General features: G+C 47.8%; 1 protein-coding gene across 7 annotated transcripts in view; it reads left to right on the forward strand.

The window, feature by feature from the left end:
• MTMR3 (myotubularin related protein 3) overlaps nucleotides 1–28,000 on the forward strand; it is a 76,633-nt gene that overhangs the window by 43,867 nt on the left and 4,766 nt on the right. For 3 of the 7 annotated variants that reach the window (XM_071445752.1, XM_071445751.1, XM_071445753.1), the window contains 14 exons: nucleotides 644–726; nucleotides 3,184–3,350; nucleotides 6,224–6,320; nucleotides 7,245–7,358; nucleotides 13,220–13,425; nucleotides 13,618–13,749; nucleotides 16,314–16,425; nucleotides 17,181–17,376; nucleotides 18,921–19,106; nucleotides 20,575–20,745; nucleotides 22,918–23,063; nucleotides 23,715–25,110; nucleotides 26,734–26,844; nucleotides 27,082–27,170. In XM_071445752.1, the coding sequence (XP_071301853.1) occupies nucleotides 644–726; nucleotides 3,184–3,350; nucleotides 6,224–6,320; nucleotides 7,245–7,358; nucleotides 13,220–13,425; nucleotides 13,618–13,749; nucleotides 16,314–16,425; nucleotides 17,181–17,376; nucleotides 18,921–19,106; nucleotides 20,575–20,745; nucleotides 22,918–23,063; nucleotides 23,715–25,110; nucleotides 26,734–26,844; nucleotides 27,082–27,170 (3,206 nt within the window). Of the gene's footprint in view, nucleotides 1–643; nucleotides 727–3,183; nucleotides 3,351–6,223; nucleotides 6,321–7,244; nucleotides 7,359–13,219; nucleotides 13,426–13,617; nucleotides 13,750–16,313; nucleotides 16,426–17,180; nucleotides 17,377–18,920; nucleotides 19,107–20,574; nucleotides 20,746–22,917; nucleotides 23,064–23,714; nucleotides 25,111–26,733; nucleotides 26,845–27,081; nucleotides 27,171–27,530; nucleotides 27,802–28,000 lie in introns of those variants that run through there. The other 4 variants (XM_071445755.1, XM_071445758.1, XM_071445756.1 and 1 more) reach the window with 4 other exon arrangements.

Raw genomic sequence — 28,000 nt, forward strand, 5'->3', positions numbered from 1 at the left:
TAATACTGAAAATTGATATTTTCATCTTGTGGCTTTTCTCATCTTTAAAGGTGCTTGCATGTGCTCTCATGTGTTGCCTGACCAACTTACTGCTGGTTAAACATGCCAGGAAACAGAAGTGTCTATAACTGCACTTTAACTGGGAGAGATTCAGCATTATCACTCTAAATTTGGCTGCTTCCATTACAAGTGTTGCTCTAAACAGGCCAAAGGGTCTTTCCCTGGGGAGGAAATATTGGATATTGCCATAGAAAAGCATCCAGACTGCAGCAATCTGTGAAGGGGATCTTGCTTAGCAGTTCTTTTTGAACACCATCAGCTGAAAATATATGAAGATTCCTAAATTTAGACCTACAAGAGAGAAAACTGCTTCCATGAGAGAGGAGCTGGAGTTTCTGCTGCCTTTCCTGCAGCCTTCTCAGGTGCTCCCATGGGATCCCTTAAGGCTTTTGGACTCCACAGGACTGAAGCTGGAATGTGAATACCTGGTACCAACCTCAGAACTGCTGAAGTAATTCCTCATGGATTCATTTGTTTTCCTCTCTTCAGACTCCTTGTAGCCTGCAATAAATCCTTGTGAGATGTGCAAAGAAGTTGCTGTTAGTGCTGCAGAAATGCAATGATCTGGTGTGTTTAATTGCAGGTTCCACTGCAGCTCATTGAGAGCGTGGAGTGCCGGGATATATTCCAGCTTCATTTGACTTGCAAGGACTGCAAGGTTATCAGGTAGGAGAGGGGGAATTTCCTTTCCATGTGCCATGGGCAGCTGGGGTGGTTCAAGGAAATGGGGTTTCTTACTTGATTTCCCTCAGAAGCTTTTTATTTTGTCTGATTTTTGTACAAGGAGGGCTGTGTGTCTCATTGTTGTGATTCAGAAGAGGAGCAAATCTTGCTCTGAGCCCACATGGCATTTCTTGGCTTTGTTCTGAAGTTAATTTCAGTCTCACTGTGTTGTCCCAATCAGTTAGAATACATTGCTTCAATATATTATAGTTATATCAGTATTTCCATATCAATAGGTACAGAAGTAGATAAAGCCACTGATACACACATTGCAAATGAGTTTTATCAAGATTTGGGGTTTGGAGGCTTCATCCACCCTGCATTCTCAACACCTTTGAGAGTACAGTCACCATCCTTGAGGCATGGTAACATCTTGGAAAAGAAAATGAGGGAATGAGGGAAGAGAAGGTGAAGGAAGGTGGGAAATCCAGATGTGCAGGCAGCAGTAACTCCTGGCTGTCCCTCCCCAGCTCCAGGGCTCTCTGAGCTGCCCAGCCTCAGCTGCTCCTTGCTGGGGTTTTTTTTTTAAAACTTTCTGCTGCAGAAATTAATTTTGATCTATGAACTTTAATTAAGAAGAAAGGAACATTTCTTTTTGATTAAATGTTTGCTGGCTGTACCTTTTGTGTAATGAAAGGAGCCCCAGCCATCTCCAAGCACTCAGAATGTTTAACAGGTCAGCTGCTTCCTGAAAGGCTGTTTTTTCACCAGGACTGATTTTACTTTAGAGGTAATATTTAGTTTAATTTGAATTCAATGTTTAACTTCCTCTTCACTTGTAGCTCTTGACATTTAAGAAAGTCACCCTTCTTCCCTACATTAATTTGTTTTTTCCCGTCAATTGTAGAATGAATACAAATTATTTGTATTTTTGCCATCCTTATCAATTTTTTCTCAAAATTGCTTCTCCAAGACTGAGGGCTTGGTGATGGTCGGGAGATGATGAAGTTTGGGAATGAGGCAGAAGAGTTAGAATATATTCTTGTTCTTTTTCATGAGCAAACTTTGTATTTTGAGATTAGAATTCAAGTGGAGATAATACTTGTTATTTACACCACTGACTTCAAAAGAATTTAGAAGGAATTTAGGGTGAGATGTATCTTGTCTGAGTGTGGATGTTTAATAGAGAATTACCCTGTCTCAGTGAGTAGTCTGGGCTTGCTTTACAGTCAGTGATGGGAAATAAATAAACACCTCAGGCTGCAGTTCCTCCCAGCTCCTGGGAGATGTTGGACATGGCTTTTCCCTTCCACGTTGTGGCTCTGAGCTATTTGCAGGTAGGGGAGATAAATCTGCCCCAAGGGAATGCAGATGCCATCATTAACCAGGACTGAGCAGAATGGAAATACTGGGGCAATATTTAATAACTATAAAATCTTAAAGAAAAACGTCAGAGCAAAATAAGTCACTGGTTTATTTCCACCCTTTTACTCTAAAGAGTCCAGGAATCCTCTTTGAAAAGAAAAGGTAATGTGATTTTAATGCACTGCTTTGAAGATTGGTTTCTCCTGTGCAGGGAATATTCTCTCTGTTTGTTGTTAGTCTGTAACATTGGGCAAAGCTCAGTCAGTGCTTCCCAACACAGCCAGAAAGAGAAGGGTTTTCAAAGGACCTTAAATCCCATCTCATTCCTCTATGGGCACCATGTTCCACCAGCCCATGCTGTTCCAAGCCCTGTCCAGCCTGGCCTTGGGCACTGCCAGGGATCCAGGGGCAGCCCCAGCTGCTCTGGGCACCTGTGCCAGGGCCTGCCCACCCTGCCAGGGAACAATTCCTGATTCCCAATATCCCATCCATCCCTGCCCTCTGGCAGTGGGAGCCATTCCCTGGGTCCTGTCCCTCCATCCCTTGTCCCCAGTCCCTCTGCAGCTCTCCTGGAGCCCCTTTAGGCCCTGCAAGGGGCTCTGAGCTCTCCCTGGAGCCTTCTCCTCTCCAGGTGAGCACCCCCAGCTCTCCCAGCCTGTTCTTGTTTACAGGACTGTGGTTATAGTTCCATTATGTAGATTATAATGTGTGGGGCAGTTTTCTGAGTTTTCCCCTGATCCAGCAGTCAGAAGGGGCTGTAACACATTCCTGTCTTTGACCTGAATGATCTTCCCTTGATTTTATAGGTAACACATGGAGAAATGTCCCCCTTATTCCTGGCAGGGCACACCCTGGTTATTCCCAGTCACAGAATGTTGCTGCTCAGTCAGTCCTGACACCTTCAGTGTTTCTTTACTCATTCCACAGGTTTCATTTTCCTTCCCATTAGAGTGCACATGGAAGCAGAACTAAGTTGTCACTAAGGTGTTTATCCTCACTTTGTGCTCTCACAGAGCTTTTCATGCTCAGCCTGTCACCTTCTAGAGTGGCTTCTCCTACTGAAAGTCACCCATGGGATGTTTGTCTCTGGGCCAGGTGTCAGTTTTCCACCTTTGAGCAGTGTCAGGACTGGCTGAAGAGGCTGAACAATGCCATCCGCCCCCCGTCCAAGATAGAGGACCTGTTCTCCTTCGCCTACCACGCCTGGTGCATGGAGGTTTATGCCAGTGAGAAGGAGCAGCACGGGGACTTGTGTCGGCCAGGTAGGTGGGAACAGCCTTGGGATCACCAGAGCAGCACCTGATGTCCCTGGGAGTTCCTGGGGTGGCTTTGATTCAGTCAGTCAGGTGTGGAACCAGCAGCATTTTGTTCACCACAGCAGCAGATTTCAGTCCAAACCATTCTGGGTTGATTGCCACATTTTTTGTCTGGCACACTGATCTGCAGGATGGATGTTGGGGAGGAGAAGGGAGCCCCTGAGCTTCTCCTGGGTTCATTCACAGCCACAGGCAGTGATCTTTTTCTGTGGAATACCATCCTTGCTGCAGGGGTTTTGAAGCCCACAAGTAAATAAAAGCTCAAGCTTGGCATGCTGCTGGTTGTAGCACTTGGTTGAGTATGAGAAATCTGATTTCAGGCACTCTGTGATCTGCTGTCAGTCACAATTCACTGCCTCAGGGAAGTGTCCCAGTTACCAGGCTGAGAGATGTTCCTGGGATTCTGTCCTTGCTGCTGAGGCTGCTCTGGAGCCTGGCACAGGCTCTTGTGTCAGTGGTGTCTGGGGAGGAGCAGGGCTCACACAGTGGCAGGAGGGGCTCCCTGGCCCTGTTCCTCTTCACACACTTCATTGGCAGCTTCTGGAAAATGCCAAAAATCTCCTCAGAACAGAGTTTCACAGCCAGGGCTTTTCCCTCTTTACTGAATTTGGGAAATGGGAGCTGGCAGACCTGTGGAAGTCTTGCTGAGTCTGCTCTTCCTCACTGAAACAGAGAGACTTCAGCCTGATGCTAAGTTAGGATAATCATGGAATCATGGAATGGTTTGGATTGGAAGGGACCTTAAAGCCCATCCCATTCCACCCTTTGCCATGGGCAGGGACATCTTCCCCTAGACCAGGTTGTTGCAGCCTGGCCTTGGACATTTCCAGGGACAAGAAGCAACATTTACCTTTTTATTAATTTTTATCAATCATTTTTTTTTCTTGCAGCTTTGCTTTTCTATCAAATAATTTTCTTTAATATAACTTTATCTCCCTGTAGCTGCCTGTGGCTGGGGGTAGATGTTCTCCTTCAAAGAGCTGAATTACAGCTGAAATAAATCAGTGTGAATGTGGCTGAAGAAGTCAATCCAAAGACATTGGCATTTCTATGTCCAAGGAGCCCATTATTTGGTAGATACAGACAAAAGTACTAAAGTGCTTCAAAATCCATCCAAGTGTCAACAGAACACATTTTCTGGGAAAAATATGTTAGCAGTGTCTGTAGTAGAGATCCAGGCTGTGGCTCACAGGGTCAGCTTTAATTGGAAGCACAAGCCCACAAAATACCCAGCTTGCTTTCCCTGGGCTTTTGAGAGTGGGCTGGGAAGCTTCTAAACATTATCAGTGCTGGCTCAAAGTGCCTCTTAAAATACCAGCAATTCAGGAGAAATGGACTAAATATTAAGGTTGGGGTTTTGTTTCCAGGAGAAAAACCTGTGGCTGCACAGTAGCTAAAAATTAAGAGGGAAAAATCAAACAGAATGTATGATTTTCATGTAGCTTTATGTGTTTGTCTTAAAATCCACCAGGCTGAGCAGCATTGATTTGGGATATTTCCAGTGTTCTCATTTGCTATCCAAAAAAGTCCTTCAGGATGTAGCACAAGTTTTAAGGAGCAGTGATGGGGAAGCCCATTCTTGTGGTGCTCCAGTAAAAGAATTTGTGGGATTTTTAAATTTAAAAAGTCACTACTAAGGACAAACTTGGCAGAGGTTATTGCCTGGCTGGAATGTGTTGTCCAATTCCACCTCTACTCTTGACAAAGGATCTTTATAATACTGTAGTTAATTAAGTCCTGTAATTAGGCTGCTGTCCATATTCTTAATTTACCTATTTATATTTATTTCTAACTGTTCATTAAAAATCATTCCAGACATGTGCATTTACATCTTGGGTTTAAACATGTATCTCCAGATATCTGGGGGATTGAAAGACTTTAAGGATTTTCTAAAATATTTAATGGAAAGATGTAATACTTAAAGCATTAATTTTTCAGCAGATTTTCCCCCCCTTGGGTGCTGCTCTGCCTCAGGATTTAATGCTCCAGTAATTTAAAGAGACAAGCAATGGATGGACTTTCAGAATCACTTATCTAGTGCTGCTCACATCCTCATTAAATTTAGCACTTCTCTTAGCCCTGGAAACCTGAAAATTTTGTCTTATTTTCCAGACTTTCTGTCTTCTTATTCTTTATTGCCATTGTATATTTTTCAATTGTATTTTGAGACTTTAAAACAAAAGTGTCTAGGAAATAAATGGGGCTCATTCCACTTCCTTTAATGTATTAATCCAGGAGTTTGTGAGGCTCTTGTGACTGATATTTGTGTCAAACAATCATTTATGTGTTTTACCTCTCTATCTCCACCTGACTCACAGAAGAATAATGTCCAATTTATGATGGAAAACTGAGCTGCAGGATAAATGACAGCACTTGCCTCCAGCCACACAGGAAACCTGGGGCTGGAAATGCATATTCAAAGGATTGCCCACGTTCCAGGGCACATTCCAGGTCTTACCCTTTTTCACCAGAGCCTCACATTCTTCTCATTGATAGAAAATTGTTCTGAACTTCCAACCATCCCACTTGGATTGCTGATGGATCTCAGTTCCTTTGCTGATGTCCTTGGTTCTGTTCTGCAACATTGTTTTTTTATATGAATTTCCAGAAGTTGGTGATTTCAGGGTAAAACTCCTTGCTGGACTCTGGCATTTCTGGGGAGTTGGCCAGGGCCAGATGTCAGTGCCAATGGCAGGATGAGGCTGTGAAATGCAGCTGGTGGCTTTGGGCTGAGGGATGTGCTGCTTTTCTCTGTTCTGCAAAGTAGGAATCCTAATTCCTTATTTCCCATTCATTTCCCCTGTGCTCTTGGTCCCCAGGAGAACATGTAACCTCCAGGTTTAAGAACGAGGTGGAGCGGATGGGGTTTGACATGAACAATGCCTGGAGGATTTCCAACATCAATGAGAAGTACAAGTGAGTGCTGCTGCTCCACAGCCAAACTGCATCTCCAAATGCTCAGTTACTGAAACTTTTTTCAACTTCTACAGTTCCCAAGAAGGGACAATCAGAATTATGATTTTTTTTGTTGGTTTATAGAAAAAGTGTGCTTTAAATTATTTAATGTTTTATTAGCTGCTGCATTTTTTTAGGCTTGGAAATACCAGGTTTTGATGTGGCTTATTAGAGAATAAGCATTCTAAGGGAGAGCTTAAGTGAGCAAAGAGTGGAGTTTGAACTTTTGAAGACATTTTTTATTGTTTCTTATTGTCTAACTACAAAGCAATAAGTTTGTTTGTAATAAGTAATAAGTAATAAGTTTGTTTGTAATAAGTAATAAGTAAAAAGTTTGTTTCCTCTTACTTATTCATCTACAAATTTAACTCTTCCAAACCTGTTTGGGTTTTTTAATTTTTTAATAAAAAAATTAAAAAAAACCCAAACAGGTTTGGAAGAGTTAAATTTGTAGATGAATAAGTAAGAGGAAACACTTTCTGAGGTACTCAGAGTGCAGACAAAAGGCCTCTTTAGGCTCTGGAGCAGAGGAGGGTGCTCTGTGATCCCCAGCTTGGGGGACAGGCTGTTCTGGCTGACCCCTGCTCCCAGCAAACCCAGCTGGAACACTTTGTGATGGAGCAGTTGGAGTGCTCTGCCTGTGCAGGATGATGACTCCCAGCTGGGGGCTGCTGTCCCTGCAGGAGCAATCTCTGCTTTGGCCTCTGCAAGTCGGGGGAAGGAGAAAAATCCATCCCTCCGTATTTAATGCTGGAGGAAGGGAGTTTATTAACATCCAGGGAAGCAGGAATTCGCAAAAGGGCTGTGAGGCTCCTCCAGTGCTGCCTTGTGCACTCTGGAAGCCTGAGCTGCTCCATGGGGCTGACTGTGCTCCCTTTCCCCCAGGCTGTGTGGCAGCTACCCCCAGGAGATCATCGTTCCTGCCTGGATCACGGACAAGGAGCTGGAGAGCGTGGCCAGCTTCCGCTCCTGGAAGCGCATCCCTGCCGTGGTGTACAGGTGAGGAGCAGCTGCAGCAGCCTTCCCCGGGCTGCAAACGGCCACTCCTGGCAAGGAGAAGCTGGAGGAACTCATCATTGGGAATTCTGGGAGGTGCTCAGGCTGCTCTGGCTAAGGCAGACACTCCACGGGAGCTCCGAGTGGGAATAATGGGTTTTATTTCGAATTCCAAGCACACGCTGGAGCAGCACTCAGCATTTGCATCTCCTGCAAATCATTCCTGGGGCAGTCACCCCAGTTAAGATTGATTTTTAACTTTTCTTAATATGAAAATGAAAAAATGGGAAATGAACACATCAGAGGAGAGCTGATAAATGGCCTCCCTGGCTGGGTACTCCTTTGGCTTTTCCCTGACTCATCTGGCTGATTCTCAGACTGCAGTATAAACAAGGACAAATACCAAAATTACTTGAAGGAGATCTAAAACTCAGATTAAAAATTAATGTGCAGTTTAGCTCTATCTCCATATTTTAGATAGTTTTAATTACACAGACCCTTCTCTAGACTGAGTCCAGCAATTCTTCATAATAAAACTGCTTGTCTGAGAGAATGGGTTTTGGCAGCTTCTTTAATAAGAAACACATTATTAAAGAATTATTTGTTTTTTATTAAAGAATTAGTAAAGAATTATTAAATTCTAAATTATTAAAGAGTTATTTGTTTTTTCAAAATATTTTGAATTTTGTGGATACCTGGTGGCTGCCCCATCCCTGGAAGTGTCAAGGCCAGGTTGGACAGGGCTTGGAGCAACCTGGGATAGTGAAAGGTGTCCCTGCCCATGGCAGGGGATGGAATGGAATGAGCTTTAAGGTCTGTTCCCCCCCAAGCCATTCCATGATCCTATAAACCTGTCACTAAATACCATGGCCCCTTCCCTGGCGTGGTTATCCTCCCATAAATCTTTAAAATCTCTTAAAAGCATCAGATGACAAAGGGATTAAAAAGATAATGAATACTGCTATTCCCTAAGCCTGGGCACCCATTCCTGATGAGCATGGGGAGCAGGAAAGCTGGCAGGTCCTTGCAGCTTGTGTCAGAGCAGCCAAGGGCAGGAGAGCTGTAGGCTACAGAACTCTATTTGCTGAGCTTAAGGGTTCTTGTTCAGTGAAGGCAGAACAAATTGGCTCATGGCAGCAAACCATTACCTTGAAATCCTCCTGTCTTTCCTCCTTCTCCTCCCAAACAACGAAGGGGTTCAGTGTGGTCTCTTTTGGAATGGTGAAGGGGCTGTTCCCTCCTCTGCTCAGCTCTGGAAGGGGAAAATGCTTTCCAGCATATGCTAACACTTAAAAACCTGGGTGTTTTATTACTACAGTACTAAATGTGTGTGTATATATATTATATATATGTTAAAGGAGAATAATATGATTTCTATGTGGGTTTGGGTTCAGCTTTTGGGCCTTTTCTGCAGTTGTCACATAATTAGGGGACACCTCACCTGCAAACACACTTGCCCAGGGCAGCATTCCCACTGCTGTCATCACTGCATAGAAGGAAAACACTTTGTTCTCATTCCTGGGAACACCTTGCATTCCAGGGGTTTATAGAAGAGCAATTGAAAAGTCAAAAGACCACAGAGACTGAAATTGTTCTGTCCCCATGTTCAATTTTCATCAATTCTGCTGAGGCTCTGGGTGGTAAACCACACATGGGGATTCATTGCTGAGCTTCAAATCAGTGAGAGAAAAGTGTTTCTCTTTTTTGATTTCTTTTTTTTTTCCTTTATCTTAACATTTGGTAATAGATTTTTCAAGACATCCAGTTCATCACTCTGGGCTCTAATAGAGCTCACAGCAGTGAGGGGGGGAGGCTTTCTGAGTTTGACTGGGCTTGGAGCATCCTGGTCTAGGGGAGGGTGTCCCTGCCTGTGGCAGGGAGTGGAACAGGATGAGTTTTAAGGTCCTTTCCCACCCAAATAATTCCATGATTCTATGATGGGGATTCCATATACAGTTTTATATATATATATATATATATATATATGCATAAAGCCAGCTTTTTTTCAGGAAGGGGCAAGAGCTTCCTCAACATTTTTTATCCACTGAAATTATTTTGGGACTCAATGATTTTAGTTTCAGTCTTGATCACATTACTAAACTTCTTTTTGCTTTATTTCATGGGAAGAAGAAGTAATCTGGATTTTTTAAAATAAGTCCAGTCATTTGTCTCAGGTACAGATCACTGGGACAGAGACCAGAAGCACACCCTGGCAGCAGGAGATTCACTGTCCCTGTGAAGCAGCCCAGGCTGAGAAGCCCAGCAGGCTGATTTGGAGACCAGCTCCAGGAATGCTCCGTGGGGATTGGGCTGTCAGGAGCGTTGCTTCCATTCTATGATCAGATTTCTAAAGAAATCTCACACCAGACCCTGCAGTTTTTCTTTCTGTTTCCAATTTTTTAAGCCTATTCACACATTTCATAGAGTCACAGAAATGCAGATTGGGTTGGAAGGGAACTTAAAGCTCATCTGATTCCACCCTGTGCCATAGGCAGGGACAACTTCCACTATCCCAGCTTGCTCCAAGCCTCATCCAGCCTGGCCTTGGACACTTCCAGGGATCCAGGGGCAGCCACAGCCTCAACCTCTCTGGGGACAATAATTTATGTAGATAAACCTGGCCCCAAAAAATCAATGTTATGGAGAATGCTTTTAGGGTTTTTTGGGAAGACAGTAGCAAGGGCTTCCTGCTATCTTGTAGAAACAGCATCATGAGAGCCTCCCTGAAGGTTCTCTGTGTGGAAGTGTCCTTTGGCCTTGCACTGCTGAGGGTGAGCCCCTACACAGGCCCAGGCATCCTGGGCACACAGAAATTCTGTTCCTGCTGTGAGTTACATGCCTGAACTGCAACAAAGGGATTTCCACTACGGTGCTGATGGTTCAGAAATGCAGCACAGGGAGCAGTTCACCCTTCCCTGCTCCTCACTGCTCTGTGGTTACAGGGACTTGGGGGATTTATTGTTGTACTCCAGCATGGTTTGGACACAGGGAGGATGAAGCCTACACAGAGGTGTACACATGTCCTGCAGCTGTACAACAGCTTGTAAAGGGCTTTAGAGTTACCTAATGCTGATTTACTCTTGGTTTCTGCAGGGGGCTGCAGGTTTTTTGTCTCTAGGGAGTTTTCCATTGGTTTTGCTTTAAGTTTTTTGAATAGTTTTGTTTTGTTCCTGAGCTCTGATTGATGCCCTCTTATCCCAGCTCTGTCCCTGGGGATCTCAGCATCACACTGGCTGTTCTTTATCCCTGTGGCCAGTCCAGCTAGAATGAGTGAAATTCTTCAGCCCTCCAGTGTGCCCCTAACTAGAATTGTGTGCTGATTTCTGGTACCTCTGAACATGGCAGATTTGTGCAGGGCACTGCTGGGGCTGCACAGCCACCAACAAGCTCATCTCCCAGCCTAATGATTCTTCATTATTTGTATAATGCGAGGCAAGGACCTGGAGATGAAAATATAACTCTTTATGAACCTATGAAAATTATTCTGCAGCAGGTAGTAATGAAATCTAGGAGAACATATGGAAAAATAAATGAGCTGCTCTGTTCAAAATAGATTTCTTACACATATAATGATGTTTTATTTTCTTTTATTTGTGCAAGCGTAGCGGGGAACTAGGTGGCCTTTCAGTGATTGGCACGTATTTTTTCCTGAACTAATTTGCTCTGGGTAGAGCTGTTTGTGGAAGGCCATTAATTCCAGCAGAAATCCATTTCCCTGTGCCTGCAGTCGGCTGGCACCTGGTGTAAGAGCTGGGGCTTCGCATCGCTTTTCCTTTGCCTCACTTAACGCAGCGTGTCAGTGCTTCCTCTCACTGAGGGGATTTTATATGAAACAATTATAAAAGAGCTATGAAAAGTACTTCAAGCCCATATCCCAGCCTGTTTGATCACTTGGAGGCTGAGCACCACGGAGCCTGTCCCTGTGTTGCTGTTGGATGAGGAGCAGGAGGCGGCGGCGCCCACGCGGTGCCCGCGGGGACACTGCGGAGGAGGTGCTGCAGCACCCGGGGGTGACAGCTCTGACAGCACAGCACAAACCAGCCTGTCACACCTCCAGAAACATCCATCAGACTGCTCAGAGCCAAAAAGTCTACACTGGTTGCTTTGAGTGGGCTGGCTTCCTGTTCAGGGCTGTTAAGATTTGCTTAAAGGTTACACTGACCCTCAGCGCTCTGGGCTCCCTGGTTAGAGGGAAGTGAACAGCTCCTGGCTGCCCTGAAGCTGAGGTGGGCAGTTTGTGTGCAGGAAGGTCTAAAATCTTTTCCTGCATCAGAACATACAGGAGTTGTAATTGGCAGGAGCAGACTTTGGAAATCCAGGGTTCAGGGGGGACTCCTGGGTGAGAAAAGCATTGCCCAGAGGCACCTCTGCTTGAAAAGCTGTTATTCCCAGAAATGTACCCCTGCCCTGGGCTGATCCAGCAGTGTGGGCAGTAGGGAAAGGGGGAATTCTGCCCTGCCCTGCTCAGGTGAGACCTGCAGGTCCCTGCAGAGCTGCCCCAGCCCTGGGGCCCAGCTCAGCAGGGACCTGGAGCTGCTGGAGAGAGTCCAGAGGAGGAGATGCTCCAAAGGCTGGAGCCCCTCTGCTCTGCAGCCAGGCTGGGAGAGCTGGGGGTGCTCACCTGGAGAGGAGAAGGCTCCAGGGACACCTCAGAGCCCCTTGCAGGGCCTAAAGGGGCTCCAGGAGAGCTGCAGAGGGACTGGGGACAAGGGATGGAGGGACAGGACACAGGGAATGGCTCCCACTGCCAGAGGCAGGGATGGATGGGATATTGGGAATTAGGAATTGTTCCCTGGCAGGGTGGGCAGGCCCTGGCACAGGTGCCCAGAGCAGCTGGGGCTGCCCCTGGATCCCTGGCAGTGCCCAAGGCCAGGCTGGACATTGGGGCTGGGAGCAGCCTGGGACAGTGGGAGGTGTCCCTGCCATGGCAGGGGTGACACTGGATGAGCCTTAGGACTCTTCACAGCTGAAACTGTTCTGTGATCCTTTGACTTAAACAGAGAAGATCCATGTGGAGGAGTGCTGAGATATTCCAGCTGGGACATGAGGCAGGAATTAACTGTTCTGAGGTGCCCCTGAAGTTGTGTGTGCTGCTCTGGCCACTCCACCTGCAGCTCTCTGCACCCACAGCTGGGCCTCCTTTCCCCAGGGCTGAGCTCCCTGAATTCAGGGTGCTGCTGGGCAAGGTCAGGGAGAAGTTTGTTCCTTCCAGCTGCAAACACTTCAGTGGCTGGTGAGTCCCAGAGCTGGTGGCAGCAGGGGGATGTGCCAGCACAAAGGCAGTGAGTGGAATTACTGTGATAATACATTTCAGTCCTCTTTTTATAACAGATCATAGGGGAGAGTCTTCATACCTTTTTCAGAGCATGTTTGCAGTGGTTCAGTGAGTTTTAATTATTCCAGGTCTGTTCTTTTTGCGTGATACAAGAAGCCAGGTCAGATTTAAGGAAATAACTACTAACTCTTCCGATGTGTGAAACAAAAAAATATTGTTTGAATGTCACCTCCCAGGAGATGAGATCCATGTCCAGGTTAGGGTGTTCTCAGTTATCCCCCATCCATGTTGAATTCCTCTATCATGCCTCATCATGTTGCTGTTCCACAACACTCCACAGCTTTCACTGGCCAACAGGCCACAATACTGAGCAAGAAGATGCTTTGTTTTCTCTTCCTGACCTTGCTTTGACTCTCACCTGTTAGTGACTGTGATGACAGCTATCATTCTGTAGGGAAGCTGAATCCCAGGTGGGATAACTGCTGGATGATGGTCCCCGTGGGAATGAAGCTACTGGAGCACTCCACTGAACTTTTTGTGTCCTGTGTGCTCTTCCTGCTGACTGTTGGCTGTGTGTTCCTGTTCTCAGGCACCAGAGCAATGGGGCAGTGATCTCCCGCTGCGGGCAGCCCGAGGTGAGCTGGTGGGGCTGGAGGAACGCCGACGATGAGCACCTGGTCCAGTCCGTAGCCAAAGCCTGTGCCTCAGACTCCAGGTCCAGCAGTAACAAGTTAATGAATGGCAATTGTTCCAGAGATCTGTCCAACGGAGGGGACCTCTCTGATGTGGAATTTGGTAAGGCTGTCACTGTTGCTTTTCAAGGGCAGAGCTTTGTGTAAAATTTCAATCTCTGGTGCTGTAACAGAGGGAATCTGTTGTATTTAGTCCCCATTCTGCAGTGCATGTGCATGGTGGGACTGAGGGAATCGTGCTGTAACCAATGTCAGAAAGATCCTCTGAGCTCATCACCCGTTTCCTCCTCCCCAGACTCCTCCATCTCCAATGCCTCAGGAGCAGAGAGTTTGGCAATCCAGCCTCAGAAGCTTTTGATCCTGGACGCGCGATCTTACGCAGCAGCCGTGGCCAACAGAGCCAAGGGGGGTGGCTGTGAGTGCCCAGGTGAGCCAAGGGGGATTGGCTGTGAGTGCCCAGGTGAGCCAAGGGGGACTGGCTGTGAGTGCCCAGGTGAGCCAAGGGGGACTGGCTGTGAGTGCCCAGGTGAGCCAAGGGGGATTGGCTGTGAGTGCCCAGGTGAGCCAAGGGGGATTGCTGTGAGTGCCCAGGTGAGCCAAGGGGGAAGATTGGCTGTGAGTGCCCAGGTGAGCTAAGGGGGATTGGCTGTGAGTGCCCAGGTGAGCCAAAGGGGATTGGCTGTGAGTGCCCAGGTGAGCCAAGGGGGATTGCTGAGAGTGCCCAGGTGAGCCAAGGGGGGGGTGGCTGTGAGTGCCCAGGTGAGCAAAGGGGGGGGATTGGCTGTTAGTGCCCAGGTGAGCCAAGGGGAATTGCTGTGAGTGCCCAGGTGAGCCAAGGGGAATTGGCTGTGAGTGCCCAGGTGAGCCAAGGGGGATTGCTGTGAGCTGTGAGTGCCCAGGTGAGCCAAGGGGAATTGGCTGTGAGTGCCCAGGTGAGCCAAGGGGGATTGCTGTGAGTGCCCAGGTGAGCCAAGGGGGATTGCTGTGAGCTGTGAGTGCCCAGGTGAGCCAAGGGAGGGGGGGTGGCTGTGAGTGCCCAGGTGAGCCAAAGGGGATTGGCTGTGAGTGCCCAGGTGAGCCAAGGGGGGGGGGGGGGGGGGGGGGTGGCTGTGAGTGCCCAGGTGAGCAGCATTCCTCCTCAGCTTTCCAGGCAATCAGTCAAAGGGCTTTGCTCCAGTGTGATTACCCTGACACCCGTCAGCACTGCCTGTACACTGCTCATCTGTCTGAACGTTCTGGATCATGGCAGCCCCCACCCAGCCCTTCAGAGGGCAGGTTGAGCTGTTAATTAGTCTGTTCTCAGGCCATTAACCCAGCTGGCAGCAGTGCTCAGTGAATGCTGAACCCTGTGGAATCTGCTGAAGAGCTTTCCCTTGCTGAGTCAGATGTATAAACCAGGGAGAGACAAAGGTGTCCAATGTGCTCGTGTCTAAAACCCCTGAACGTGTAAAACCCACTGGCTGCAGAGGAGAAGAATATTCTAGAATGGTTGTGCAAAATACAACTTCTCAGCAATTTCCCTAAAGCTGGAGCATTTTTCAGTATTTGTATCATAGCAACTGCAATCCTGCCTCACCTTGCATGTGTAATACAGTTGCAACACCACATTCTGTGTTCTTTGGCACCTGTGAATTGGTGGTTTTATAAACAAGGTATTATTTATGGTCACTGTTGGGTATTAATGCAGCCTGTTAAAATTCCATGGGTGGAGAGGCTGGAAAAAAATCCCAGACAGAAAAACTGGAGATAAGATAACGAAAGCTCTTTTGACCTTTTATTTTGGTCTTTGCTGCAATAGCTGCATTTTGATTCATAGCCACCAGTTAAAAAAAAATTATAGGTTTTTATTTAACACCTCAAAACCACTAAATAATTCTTCATCAAAGAGTAAAATTACAAAACAGAAAAGCACAGTATACAGGAAGTTTGATTCTCTTCCTGTATATTGGCTTTTTAATTCTGTGGAGAAGATTTTCAAACAGCTTGTCACCTTCAGTAAAACCTGTTTTGCTTTTTGCTGCCAAATTTTCTGTAGGTATTGTCAGGTCTGCTTCATTCTCTGTATAAAAATAGCTCCTCTATGCTGTACTTCAGATATAATTCAGTAAAAAAACAAAAAAACTCTGAAGTTGTCTGATACTGTCTGAGGCCGCTCCTGGAGTTGCAGTCCCTCATTGTGTTTGGCCCAGCATTTGTTGGGCTGATAAAGAATTGGGAAATCAAGTGATACAAAACATCACAGACTCCTGAATTTTCTTGTGCAAGCTCTCAGTATCCCAGATTCTGAATCCTGATTATTTTTCTCCCATAGAAATGGTCATTTTAGTTACTGTGTGATCATTCTTGTGCAGACTGAAGCATCACAGCAGAGGGAAGACTAAATCTTGGGAAAACTACTGAACTGGTATTTTCTGGCTCTCTTTAGGTGCCTCCTGAGCACTGGCCCTGTCTGTTCAGGCCTCCAGTGTTGCTTGAGCACATCCAAAGTAATTCCATGTATTTGGTTTTCCTGAGCTCCTGGTATTTCTCACATGTGTGATGCTTCCTCATACAATTCCCCTCAGAAGAAAGCAGTGGATGAAGTAACCTTTCAGCCTTTTTGAGTGTTTAGGAAAAGGAATCTGAAATCTAACTTAAATCCATAAATTACCAATTAAATATTATGTATGTTTCATATCTTTTGATGTTTCTCAGTCTTTTTACAAACATTCTGGAACCTGGAGCACAGGAATTCCCAGAGGTCTGCACTTTGCTTTTTGTAACCTGAAATGAAACATTTGAAATAAATACAGCAGGACTTAGCTAAATGCTTCCTGTTTTGCTGGGCTGTCATGTTCTGGAATACCCAGCGAGCTCCAAGGACTTACAGAATCTTTGTAAACAGATTATTTCATCTGTCCACAGCAGCAGGGGTTTGTTTTTATGAAAAAAACTCCTCTTTTAGAAAGGTAGTTGTTATTTTCTTCCCTCTGTCTTGCTCTTTCCCTGCAGAATATTACCCCAACTGTGAAGTGGTGTTCATGGGGATGGCAAACATCCACTCCATCCGCAAGAGCTTCCAGTCACTGCGTCTGCTCTGCACACAAATGCCAGATCCAGGAAAGTAAGTGGAAGTTTGGGGGTTTGGGCCCTTGGTTCCATGTTTCTGCAGCCACATTCTTCTGCTGATGATTTTTAAATTGAAATTCAGTGGATTTTCCCTTGGTAATAGCGCTAAGCTGTGTTTTTCCATTTTCATGGAAGTCACTGGTTTATTCTGATTGAAGTGAACATAGCAAATTAGTTCTGAAATTAGAGTGTAGCCTTGAATATTGATACCAGAATGTTGTTTCTTCTGGTGGGCTTCTGAGCACTCACATTTAGGCTGATCTGCTATTCCCAGCTTTTTAATAATCCTCACTGTTGGCTCACAGCTGGAAAAATGTGGTGGTGTTCAATGTACTTCACTCATTTATAATGTCATTTCAGGAGAATATTTCATAACCTTCCAGTGCTGTGGGGTAACTACTCTGTCATATCCCCTCACCTTGGGAGCTCCTGAGCTTGGGTCGTCACTGTAGTTACCCCAGTCCTGTTTTCCCTCCCACTTCCCTGTTTGGAATTTGCTGCTGAAGCCTTCCATGGTTTCAAAGTAGATGCAAACCTTCAGCTCATCCCAGATTCTGGCAGTTCCTTGGGTTGGCTTGGTGGCTTTGCTGCTTCCACCTCTGGGAAAGTGTTAACAAGACACAAATGAAAAATGCTACAGACTGACGCTCACAGCTTATTAAAACAGGAGCTTTGCCGTGATAAACTCAGACATCCAAACCTGAAAGCATTTTAAAAGAGCAAAAACTGTCTTGCCTGCTTTCCCTCTAGTTGGCTGTCAGCTCTGGAGAGCACCAAGTGGCTGCAGCACCTGTCAGTGCTCCTGAAGTCCGCGCTGCTCGTGGTGCACGCCGTGGACCGGGACCAGCGGCCCGTGCTGGTTCACTGCTCCGACGGCTGGGACCGCACGCCCCAGATCGTGGCCCTGGCCAAGCTCCTGCTGGACCCCTACTACAGGACCACAGAGGTGGGTAAAGCAGCTGGCAGTCATTGGGGTCTCTGGAGGGAGTCTGGCTGTGAGTTATTGCAGGTTTCTCCCCTGGTAAAGGCACTGAAGCTGGCAGGAGTTTGTCACCTGTAGTCTGCAGTTAATCCCAGGTGTAGGTGCCTGTGTTACTCAGGAGTAGCTCACATTCCCTCTGCTGTAACTGCACAGTTATGGTTTGTGCTTCCCCATATTTAGTTTAGGAATATGGAGTACAAAGTGCTGCAATTGCAGCTTCTGCTGCACCGCTGCAGGTACTCAGCCAAGCACTGATAGAGAGCCTTCCTCTTTGCTGCATTTCCCAGCTGCATGGTTTTCCAGTCCTACATTTCCATTGCCCTCTGTCAGTTGTATTTCTCCTGATTTTCCCCTGTTCCATCACTTTCCAGCACTGTGGGATGTGTGCTGGCTGGCTTCCATCTGCCAGCCCACGGGCAAGATGCCTTTGTTGTCCAGAACAGAACTCTGTGTCTGAACACTGCTGTGAGCTGCTGCTTAAAGCCTCACACACACTAGGACAAGGAGCTGGAACTGCCTTTTGGGTGGAAGTGTGAAAACCTCCTGGATCCTTTTCCACATGGATTCTAGAAGCTGGCATCCATCAGGCAAAACGTGCTGCTCTGGCCTGGGCACAGGATCTGCTCCTGGTCCTCCAAAGGGTGCTGTCCTTGCTGCTTGGGGGGCAGAGTTGTGCTGTGCACACTCAGGGCCTTCTCTGTCACCCAGAGCAAACCATAAACTGTAGCTGTCTGTACCAGGATTAGAAACATTGAGGAAAATGAGTTTTCAGTGCTGTCAGATTTAAAGCCTTTCAGCTACCAGCCATTACTTTGGCTCTAATCACAGCCATTATTTTGGCTCTAATCACAGCCTTCAACTCCATAAACATTCTCTACAATTTTTCATTCCACTAAGAACCAAAACCTGCCTGCCCTGTGATGGATTTCAGGTCCTGGGAGACAAGGTGTGACATTCAGCTGCTCGCCCAGGCACTGCTTGGGAATGTTCTTTGCCCTTTTCATGAAAAATCACTCAAGTAAACCTTTAATCAACCTTGTGACTGCTGTATGCACAGACAAGCACCTGCTCCCCCTGAGCTTGGATGTCCTGTTGTGGATGGATGGTTTTCTTTCCTGACAAGTGGATCTGACCATCATTTTCAAGAAAAGTTTTTATATAACTTGTCCAAATACTGGATACCGTGATCCAGAAGCTTTGGCAACATGAAGTTCCTACTTTTCACTGCCTGGATGAGATAGGGCTCATATCAGGATCGTCCCTGCCAGTCACTGAGGACTTAACCTGCCTTATTCCCTTTCCTGTTCATGTAGTTTGGGAATCCTTATCTGTCCTAATTCCATTTCAGAGCACAGAGGCATTAGGGAAAGCAGCAAAGAGAACTAATGAGCCCAGTGCTGAGGGGAAATAGGAGAGAGGACACAGCGATTCCCACAAGTCTCAGACCATCTCAGAAAACTGAACCAGAGAAAAATAGGAATTCTTCATCTCTCCTCTCCTCCCTGCAGGGTTTCCAGGTGCTAGTGGAGACTGAGTGGCTGGATTTTGGCCACAAGTTTGCAGATCGCTGTGGCCACGGGGAGAATTCGGACGACCTCAACGAGCGCTGCCCGGTGTTCCTGCAGTGGCTGGACTGTGTCCATCAGCTCCAGAGGCAGTTCCCCTGCTCCTTCGAGTTTAACGAAGCATTCCTTGTGAGTTGGGAGACTGCTGGCTCATGCACTGCTGCTGAACACTGCTCAAGAGCCTGGCTGCAGATTTTCCCACCTTTTTGTGTTCTGTGTCCAAGGCCAGGTTGGACAGGAGTTGGAACAACCTGAGACAGTGGAAGGTGACCCTGCCCATGGCAGGAGGTGGAACTGGATGGGCTTTAAGGCCCCTTCCCACCCAAATCATTCCATTATTTTATATACATATGAATGTATTCTATATATGCTCTCACATGATAAAGGGAACAGAAAAGCTGCCCAGATAGAAGGGACAAAAGCACTTGTGTAACCCACAGGGTCTGTTCACTCTCAAAAGCAAGAGCCTCAAGGACTTCTTTTAGACTTTAAAGAAATAAAATATATTAATTGAATAGTCTCACCTAAGAAATGTAAAACATCCACACAACCTGAAAAAAACCTTCTTACTTCCAATGCAAACTGCCCCCTGCTTGGATCTTGTTTTGACTTGAATACTCCTCCTCTAAAAACGACCTGCTCCATTCATTTTTTTCAGTTTCTTCACTGAAAATGTGTAGGATATAGGAGCTGTGCTTGCCTTCTTTGGAAGCAGACAGTGTTCCTATTAGGAATTCACCCAGGATGGTCCAAGTCAGTTCTCAGATCTCTGAGGAAGTGGCAGTCATGGACTGCAGGACCAGTAGTCTGAAGAGTAGAAGTTTTTATGAAGTGTCTGATCCACTAAGAGATTTAAGGCACATTCCTGTGATTGTGGCTGACTGGAATTACCACTTGCCAGCTCAGCCATGTAACTGAGCCCATGTACAGTCCCGGAGTAGCTCAGTTGTGAAATGAGATACAACAGGTAGTAACTGGCTTCACAGCACACTGCTAATCTCCACGGGCTGAGAGAGAACATACCCGTGCTGTGCTGGCCTTTGTAGAGTGAACCCCTAATTTATTACAATATTGAACCACTTGTCTTCATTTAAACATCTGAATAGTCCCAAGGAAGTCATTGATATGCCTGAAGTTAAGCTGGCATTTGTTAGGCTGGGCCCAGCATGGAGTGATTAATGATCAGCATTTCTGTGCTGCATGAATGTTTTGTAGCAGAGGAATCATGATTCTGCTTTGCCTGGCCTGCAGGGCAGTAAGTTTGTATCAACACGACTTGATTAGGAACAAATATTTTGTCTTTCTATGTTATGTTTTTTCCTGAATTTGTTCAGTTCTGATTTTAAAAGATTCCGCTCCCGTTGCATTCCTGTGCAATTGGTTTGTAGGGAAATATGTGAGAAATGCCGGGGTTGCTGGGGCGGCCCTGGGGCGGGGTTTGCTCCGGGGAGGGAAGGGAAGGGAAGGGAAGGGAAGGGAAGGGAAGGGAAGGGAAGGGAAGGGAAGGGAAGGGAAGGGAAGGGAAGGGAAGGGAAGGGAAGGGAGCTGAGGCCCAGCCCTTGTCCAGCTGACACTGTGTGTGTGTGGCTCTGTGCAGGTGAAGTTGGTGCAGCACACCTACTCCTGCCTCTTTGGAACATTCCTGTGCAACAATGCAAAGGAGAGAGGAGAGAAACACACTCAGGAACGGACCTGCTCCGTCTGGTCTTTGCTGCGGGCAGCAAACAAAGCCTTCAAAAACCTGCTCTACTCCTCCCAGTCGGAATCTGTATGTACCCCAATCCCCTCCTGGGGGAGAGCCCTGGGGGCTGCCCCAAACAGCATCCTGCAAATGGGGGTCCCCTGGGAAACAGCCCAGCGATGGGACCTGGTGACCTGGGGTTCCACCACAGCTGAGGTGGTGGCTGCCCCATCCCTGGAGGTGTCCATGGCTGGGTTGGATGGGGCTGGGAGCAGCCTGGGACAGTGGGAGGTGTCCCTGCCCATGGCAGGGGTGGCACTGGGTGAGCTTTAAGGTCCCTTCCAGCCCAGACCCTTGTGTGGTTCTCTGAGCTGTCACCACGGACAGAGAGGCGATTCCAGACCAGCTCAGCTCCCTCTGACATTCACCTTGGAACACCCAGCTCAGGCTGATGTTTGAAGTCTTGGGTTAATTTTGGTGATATTTGGGGAATGTCAAATGCTACCTCAGAAATTTCTCTGTGCTGGAAAGGTGCTTTCTGTGACTAAATGTTTTACTGTTTGTAATGGAAAACATTTCAGTGTTTGATAAATAGACCTCTCTGGAGAACTGAGCAGTGACACAAAATTGCCTGCAAACCTAGACACTGTGTCTAAATTAATTTTAAATCTGAACAGAAAAAGTGGCTCAGATTATTTAGTGTATCTTTGTTTCTCTTGATACCTTCAGGTTTTTAGTTTGGCTCCTCCATGTAGGAGCTCACTGAAGGTTCTGGGAAGGGGCTCAGTTGTGTTTGGTACAAGGTCACATGAGGGATTCAGGGGTGCAGAGCATGGGCAAGAGAGCAAACACCAAATGACATCATGGTTAGGACTGCAAGGACTTGCATAAATATTTAAACCCTTTTTATTTCTTGAAGTATCAGATGTCATAAACTGAACTGTAAGGGCTGTGCAGTGGCTTTGTGTATGACGGATGTGGCTTTCAGTTGTTTCTTAGCAAAACCAAACTCTGGCTAAGCAGGAAGGAGTTTTATGCCCACAGTGGTTGTAAAAGAGATGAGTTTTCTACTCCCCTGAGCCCTCCTTGCCCTGGCTCTGGGCTCTCACTGCAATGAGCCCTTGGAGCCTTCCCACCTGACACTCCTGGGGAGAGTTTGTGAGGAAGAGCAGACATAGCTTGGGGGGATCTTAAAGCTGTGGATGCTTCTAGATTTCCATGAAAATGCCAGGAGGAGCATAGAGAGGGCTCTCACAGTGACTGTGTGGACAGGTCTGTCCTTGGGCTGCCCTTCTGTGCTCTATCCCACTTGGCCCCTGTTCTCAGGAAATACTCACAAGGACACTCCTTCTGCACGTGGGAGTTTGGGTTATTTCCTGGTTTGGGTTCATTTTCTTGTGGTTTTGCTTCAGGCTGTAAAAGGTGCCTATGGTGCAACTGCATCTCTTACAGAGCCAGAGTTGTTTAAGAGCAGCAGCCACCCCACAGCCCTTCCCCTGCTCAGTGCCAGGGAAGCAGAATGTTCAGAGAATCACAGAATATCCTCATTTAGGAAGGGACCCACCAGAATCGTACAGTCCAACCCCTGGCCCTGCACAGGGCATCCCAAAATCCCACCCTGTCCCTGAGAGCATTGTCCAAATGCTCCTGGAGCTCTGGCAGCCTTGGGGCTGTGCCCATTCCCTGGGGAGCCTGGGCAGTGCCTATCTGGTGGAGCCAGCTCTTCCTCTGCCATTGCCTGCTTTTCCATGGGAAAGTTGCTTTGAAAAGAGTGGAATTGCTAAAATAAGCCCAGGTGTTTTTAAAGTGAAGCAGAAAGCATATTCCACAATCAAGGAATCCCTTTTGAGAGCAAGCTGCCTCTTCAAGGAACTTCTGCATGTACTGAATATGTACCCATGAGTGCCTCCTCTGGAGCCAGGCTGGGCTGTGGTGGATTGGGGTCCATGGAGTGAGTTCAGCTCCCTCTGGCACGGTGCAACACAACACACAAGAGAACCTCAGCACTCATAACGGGCCACTGAATTCCATGAGTTGTGAAGGTGTAGGTTCACAGAGAGCTCATTGCAGGAGCTCATCCAGGAGGAGCTGAAGGCTGGCATTTTTCTGCCTCTGACAGAAAAAGTCATTCTAGCCCCAAGTGTGGCTGACGAAAAGCTATCACCCAGCTGAGACCTGCCCAGTGAGCTGCCCCCCTCAGAGCTGAACTTGTGCTGCTGGGAGGCAGCAGCTGACCCTTGCCTTGTGCTCCCCTGCCAGGTGCTGTATCCCGTGTGCCATGTGCGGAACCTGATGCTCTGGAGCGCTGTTTACCTGCCCTGCTCCTCCCCCTCCACGCCTGCCGACGACACCTGTGCCCCCTACCCTGTGCCAGGCTCTAGCCCCGAAGAGCAGCCTCTGGGCAGGTGAGCCTAGAGCCCAGAAATCCCATCCTGTAAAGTAAGATCAACAGAGAATATTGGGGATATGAAAGGAGAATGTTTGGGTGGGAGGGCAGGATTTCTCCTGGGTATTGGCGGAACTGTGGGACTGAGCTGCCCAAGCACAGCCTGTCTGTGGGGTGGGTTTGGAAGCTGTCACATTGCAGGGCTGACAGCGTGGCAGAGAGAAGCTGAGCAAATAGAGTTCAACTCTGGGTGTCACATAGCCACAGAGAATTCCTTCTATCCTTGTGGGATATAAGCTTTCACTGGTTATCTTGAATTTGAGTTCTTTTTCGATGTTGCATAACCATTTCTTTGCTTGTTGTACAGTGACTCTGAGCACATGTTAATTAGGAGGTGTGACCAGGCTGTAAGCATTAGGGCTTGCTGGTAAAGGGATTAATCTGGGAATGTTTGAAGTCTGGTTTAACATATTTTCCTCATGGCAAATGAAGTTCTGAAGCAGCTCTGCACTACAGATGGTCGGAATGTGCTCCTGGATAATACTTGCCACAAGTCCATTAGCTGGCAGATTGTTACTGTCCTACCTGGGGGGCTGGTTTTGAACCACAGTAGCTCAATGTTCCAAAAACATCCTCTGACTTGGGAGTGGGATTGTTTGTCCCTTTGCAGGCTACCAAAGACAAGATCCTTCGACAATCTGACGACAGCCTGTGATAGCAGCGTGCCTACAACCAACCGCCGGAGCAGCGACCCCAGCCTCAACGAGAAGTGGCAGGAGCACCGCCGCTCCCTGGAGCTCAGCAGCCTGGGCCCCCCTGGGGACGACCCCTTCGAGGGGGACGGGCTGGGCAGGCAGGGCAGGGCCCCCATGGGGGCAGAGCTCTCTGTGGCAGCCGGGGTGGCAGAGGGACAAATGGAGAATATTCTGCAGGAGGCCACTAAAGATGATGTTGGGCTGGAGGAGCACTTGAGGGGTGGCCTGGAGGCAGCAGGGAAAGGGGACGAGGTTGGCCTGGATAAGGAGAAGAGAGCTGACAATCTGTGTGGGGAAAAGGCCGAGGCGGGCACAGGTACCGTAACGAACAATCCCACAGCCACCCCATACCCAGCCTCACACGGTGCTGCAGAACTCAAAGGACAGCAGGACGAGCACAGCGACCCCAGCTGCGCTCTCCAGAAGGCACCTCAGGGGAGAGGACTGCAGGCTGTTCCTTCCGAGGGCTCCGGAAACAGAGATGCTCCAAACAACACGGAGGAGGAAGGTCTTGGGAAAGGTGAAGGAGAAGCGGAGAGCGTGTGCAGCACGGCCCAGGCCAGCCTTGCCTTCCCTCTGACAGCCCCGCTGGAGGAAAGGACATCCAACATCGAAAGCTCCACAGAAACCTTAACAGAGACCGAAGCAAAGCCCGAGCTCACGGCCAGGGCTCCGTGCCACAGACGCCACCCCTTCGACAACAGCGCTGACGAGCTGCCCCGAACTCTGCAGAACAGGCCGGAGGGGGAGTGCATGATAGAGCTCCAAAAACTGGGATCAAGAGTGCATAGGACTTCTGGTAGCAGCAGCACACACCTCCCGATGCCTTCCCCTTGTGCCTTGCCTCTAGCAGACCGCAAAGATGAGCTGGTGTATAATGGGGAGCTGGAGCTGGAGAACAAACTGGTGGAGAAACCCGTGGGATTCACGGCCCCGAAATTCCCCGCCACCAACGGACACTGCGTCAACGGCGAGGACGGGCGGATCAAGGCCTCGCTGAGCCGGCAGGTGTCCACGGCCAGCTGCAGCTCTGCTCAGCTCCACCTGAGGAACTTGCACCACAAATGGATGTTCAGCCAGCTGGGGAAGCAGCCGGCCAGCAGCCCGGACCAGCCAGCCCGCAGCCACCTGGACGATGACGGGATGCCCGTCTACAGCGACGTCATCCAGCAGCGCCTGCGCCAGATCGAGACGGGCCATCAGCAGGAGGTGGAGACCCTCAAGAAGCAGGTGCAGGAGCTGAAGAGCCGCCTGGAGAGCCAGCTCCTCAACAGCTCCCTGCGGCTCAACGGCGACTACGGCGATGAAGTGGTGAGTGAGCATCGCTGGGCCGAGCTCCCCGAGCCCTCAGCTCCTGGCTCACGGCTCAGGGCCTGACTTCTGGGCTCTGACCGACCTCTCCAGGTCATCCTGAGGAGGGCAAACACTGCCCAAGTACCTGATACTGGCAGGTGCTGGTGACTGATGCTGTCACCAAAGTTCAGATTGAGCAGAAAGGTTTATTTCCAGATGGGTGTTGCACAGCAGCTCACACACCCCTGGCCATACCTAAACACCTTCCCTGGCCTTGGTAAAACCAACCAAACCCTTGGTTTACCAAACCTCAATAAAACCAAACAAACTCCTGGCTTACTGCTGTCTTCACATAAGGCAAAGTTATTTTCCTGTGCTGTTTTTGGCACAGGATCCCTTGGTTCTCTGCAGGTCCCAGCTGCACTGGCAAGCTCTGTGAGCTCAAACCCATCAGGGTCACACCATCCCTTTCAGGTGCTCCGGGCTCAATGACTGGAATAAATTTCTAGAATTCTAAATTAACTGGAATAAATTACCTGAGCTTTTGTGGCAGCTGTATTTCAACAAGGGTTTTTCTCTCAATGAATTAGGGATTTTAAGGGAGCTTTTAAACAATTTGCACTTTTATTTTGAAGTGTCTAAAGTTGTAAAAGTAGAGACTTCTGTAGAGAATTGTGCTTTCCTGTGGGTTTGAGCACTTGCCCGTAATTCCTGAGGCTCTCGCAACACCCATCAGAAATTTCCTTTTCCTACATGATTTATATGCCTGCAAAATTGAAAAAAATATTTGTAAGAGATTCCCAGCTTCTGTTTGTTGAATTCACTGTTTAGAAGTGGCAGAGGTGCTGGATAGTCCCAGGTACGTTTGTTGTGAAAAATCCTTGGAGCCTTTTTGGCTCTTCCCATTGGAGATGCAGCACAAGGTGCTCATTGGGCTCAGTGTCACTGCTAAAAACTTGAATTCCTTGGAGAAATTGGGTGCTTTGCCTTAATGGATTCTGCTCCCATTTTTTAAGGGCCTTCAGAAGCTGCAGTGTAGGGCTGGCAGTGCCTCCAGAAAATTCCCCATTCTTAAGGACCTGATCTCTACCTTCTGTTTGTGCCTCAGCTTGGGAGTTGCAGGTTTTGCTCTGGAACTCCAGGATTGCCTATTCCTCAGGCATTAAAATATATTAGCTCAAGATTTCTTGCTATTTTGATATATTTTAAGGGCTGGCTGAGTTTTAAGTGAGTTAAAATCCACCTCTACCTGGATGGATTATATTAAGGAAGCATTATTCCCAGAACCTATACATAGAATATACATGGCTCAAATTCTGAGTTTCCCATATGCAATTTGGCTTGTATTTTCCAGAATCTTTGCCAGCAAAAGGATATCTGTATTACTAATTATAGTTTTGAAAGTGAAACACCCTTGGAAAGGAATCAGGACCCTGGAATTGGAGCCACAGGGAGCAGGTTTTGGTTAATTACCCAAAGCCTTCCCAGAACTCTGCAGCAGAAACTGGATTCTAAATCCACTCTGCCTCACATCATCCCATCACCAGAGGGTCCAGGCCTGCCCTGTTGGGGTTTCTGGGTTTTATTTGTGTGGAACAGGGATCTGGGGGGTTCCGTTCAGCTGTGTTTGTTTGCCAACAGACGTCTATTCCCGACTCGGAAAGCAATCTGGATCAGAACTGCTTGTCTCGCTGCAGCACAGAGATTTTCTCTGAAGCCAGCTGGGAGCAGGTGGATAAACAGGATACAGAGGTACAGACTAAATCCCTGTAAATTGCTCACTCTGGGATAATCCTAATTCAAATTATCCTCTGGCCTTTGGTCGTGTGCCGCTTCTTGGGAACTCTTTCCTTGCGTTCCGCTGGTCTCCCAGCTGACATACCAGTACCTGTGCCTATGAGCCCTCTGCTGCACAAGCTCTGGGACTGGGGAGGGGGCTCAGCTCAGGAGCCACTGCCCTGTCCCTGACGCCGCTGGCCGTCCCCACAGGTGACGCGGTGGCTCCCGGACCACCTGGCCGCGCACTGCTACGGCTGTGACAGCGCCTTCTGGCTCGCCAGCCGGAAACACCACTGCAGGTAACTGGGGGGACTGGGCTGCTCTGCCCTGGCACCAGCACGGGCACAGCCCTGCCCAGGGCTGCCCCTTGGGCACAGGGCAGCTCCTGCTGCTCAGCTCACTCTTGCAGGGAGATATTTCCAAGCCACGTTTGGTGTCTGCTCCACTCCAGCCAAAACAGATCCCACCTTTCTTTCCCCAGACTGGATTTGGAGGCAGTTTAGATTTATACACAATAGAGCTTTGTCCTCTTTGCATTTAGAAATTCAATATATGAGTTACATGAAATACAGGAATAGCATCTTCTTCCCATTGCTGGTTGGAAACCTGCTCCTTTCCTTCTCTAACCTTTCTCCCCTTTTATTAACTTGCTCCTACAGAATCTGAATGGAACACCTGTGTGAGGTCAAGGTTTTCTGGATTATTCTTTGCTAGACCTCTTGCCACAGAGGCTGCAGCATCTCAGGCAGCAGCAGGGGCTTGATGAAGAGCCAGAGGCAGAGACCACATGGCTCAATATGCTGGAGTTAAAGCCAGAGAATCTCCAGTTTCCAGTTTCCAGTTCTGTTTCAAATAAATTCCTATTCCTGGTTTCTGAGCATGCAAAAACTATTACAGGAACCATCATTTAAATAAATCTCAGTTACCACATTTTGAAGCTCTCCTGCTTTTTGAAGTTGCAAAGAGTTATGAACATAGTTTTGAGTTTGTGTCTGGTTTATATTTTGCTCCATTTAGTCTTGTAAAGTTAACCAAACCCAGGGAAGAAGGAGAAGAATCTGAATTTATTTTTTTTACCATGCCCACTGCGCTTGTGCAGATTTGTATCCCCAGGGCTCAGTTCCCTAAA

This window comes from Agelaius tricolor, unplaced genomic scaffold (assembly GCF_023055355.1).
Source record: "Agelaius tricolor isolate 1412-34295 unplaced genomic scaffold, bAgeTri1.0.p SCAF_20, whole genome shotgun sequence".
Taxonomy (NCBI): domain Eukaryota; kingdom Metazoa; phylum Chordata; class Aves; order Passeriformes; family Icteridae; genus Agelaius; species Agelaius tricolor.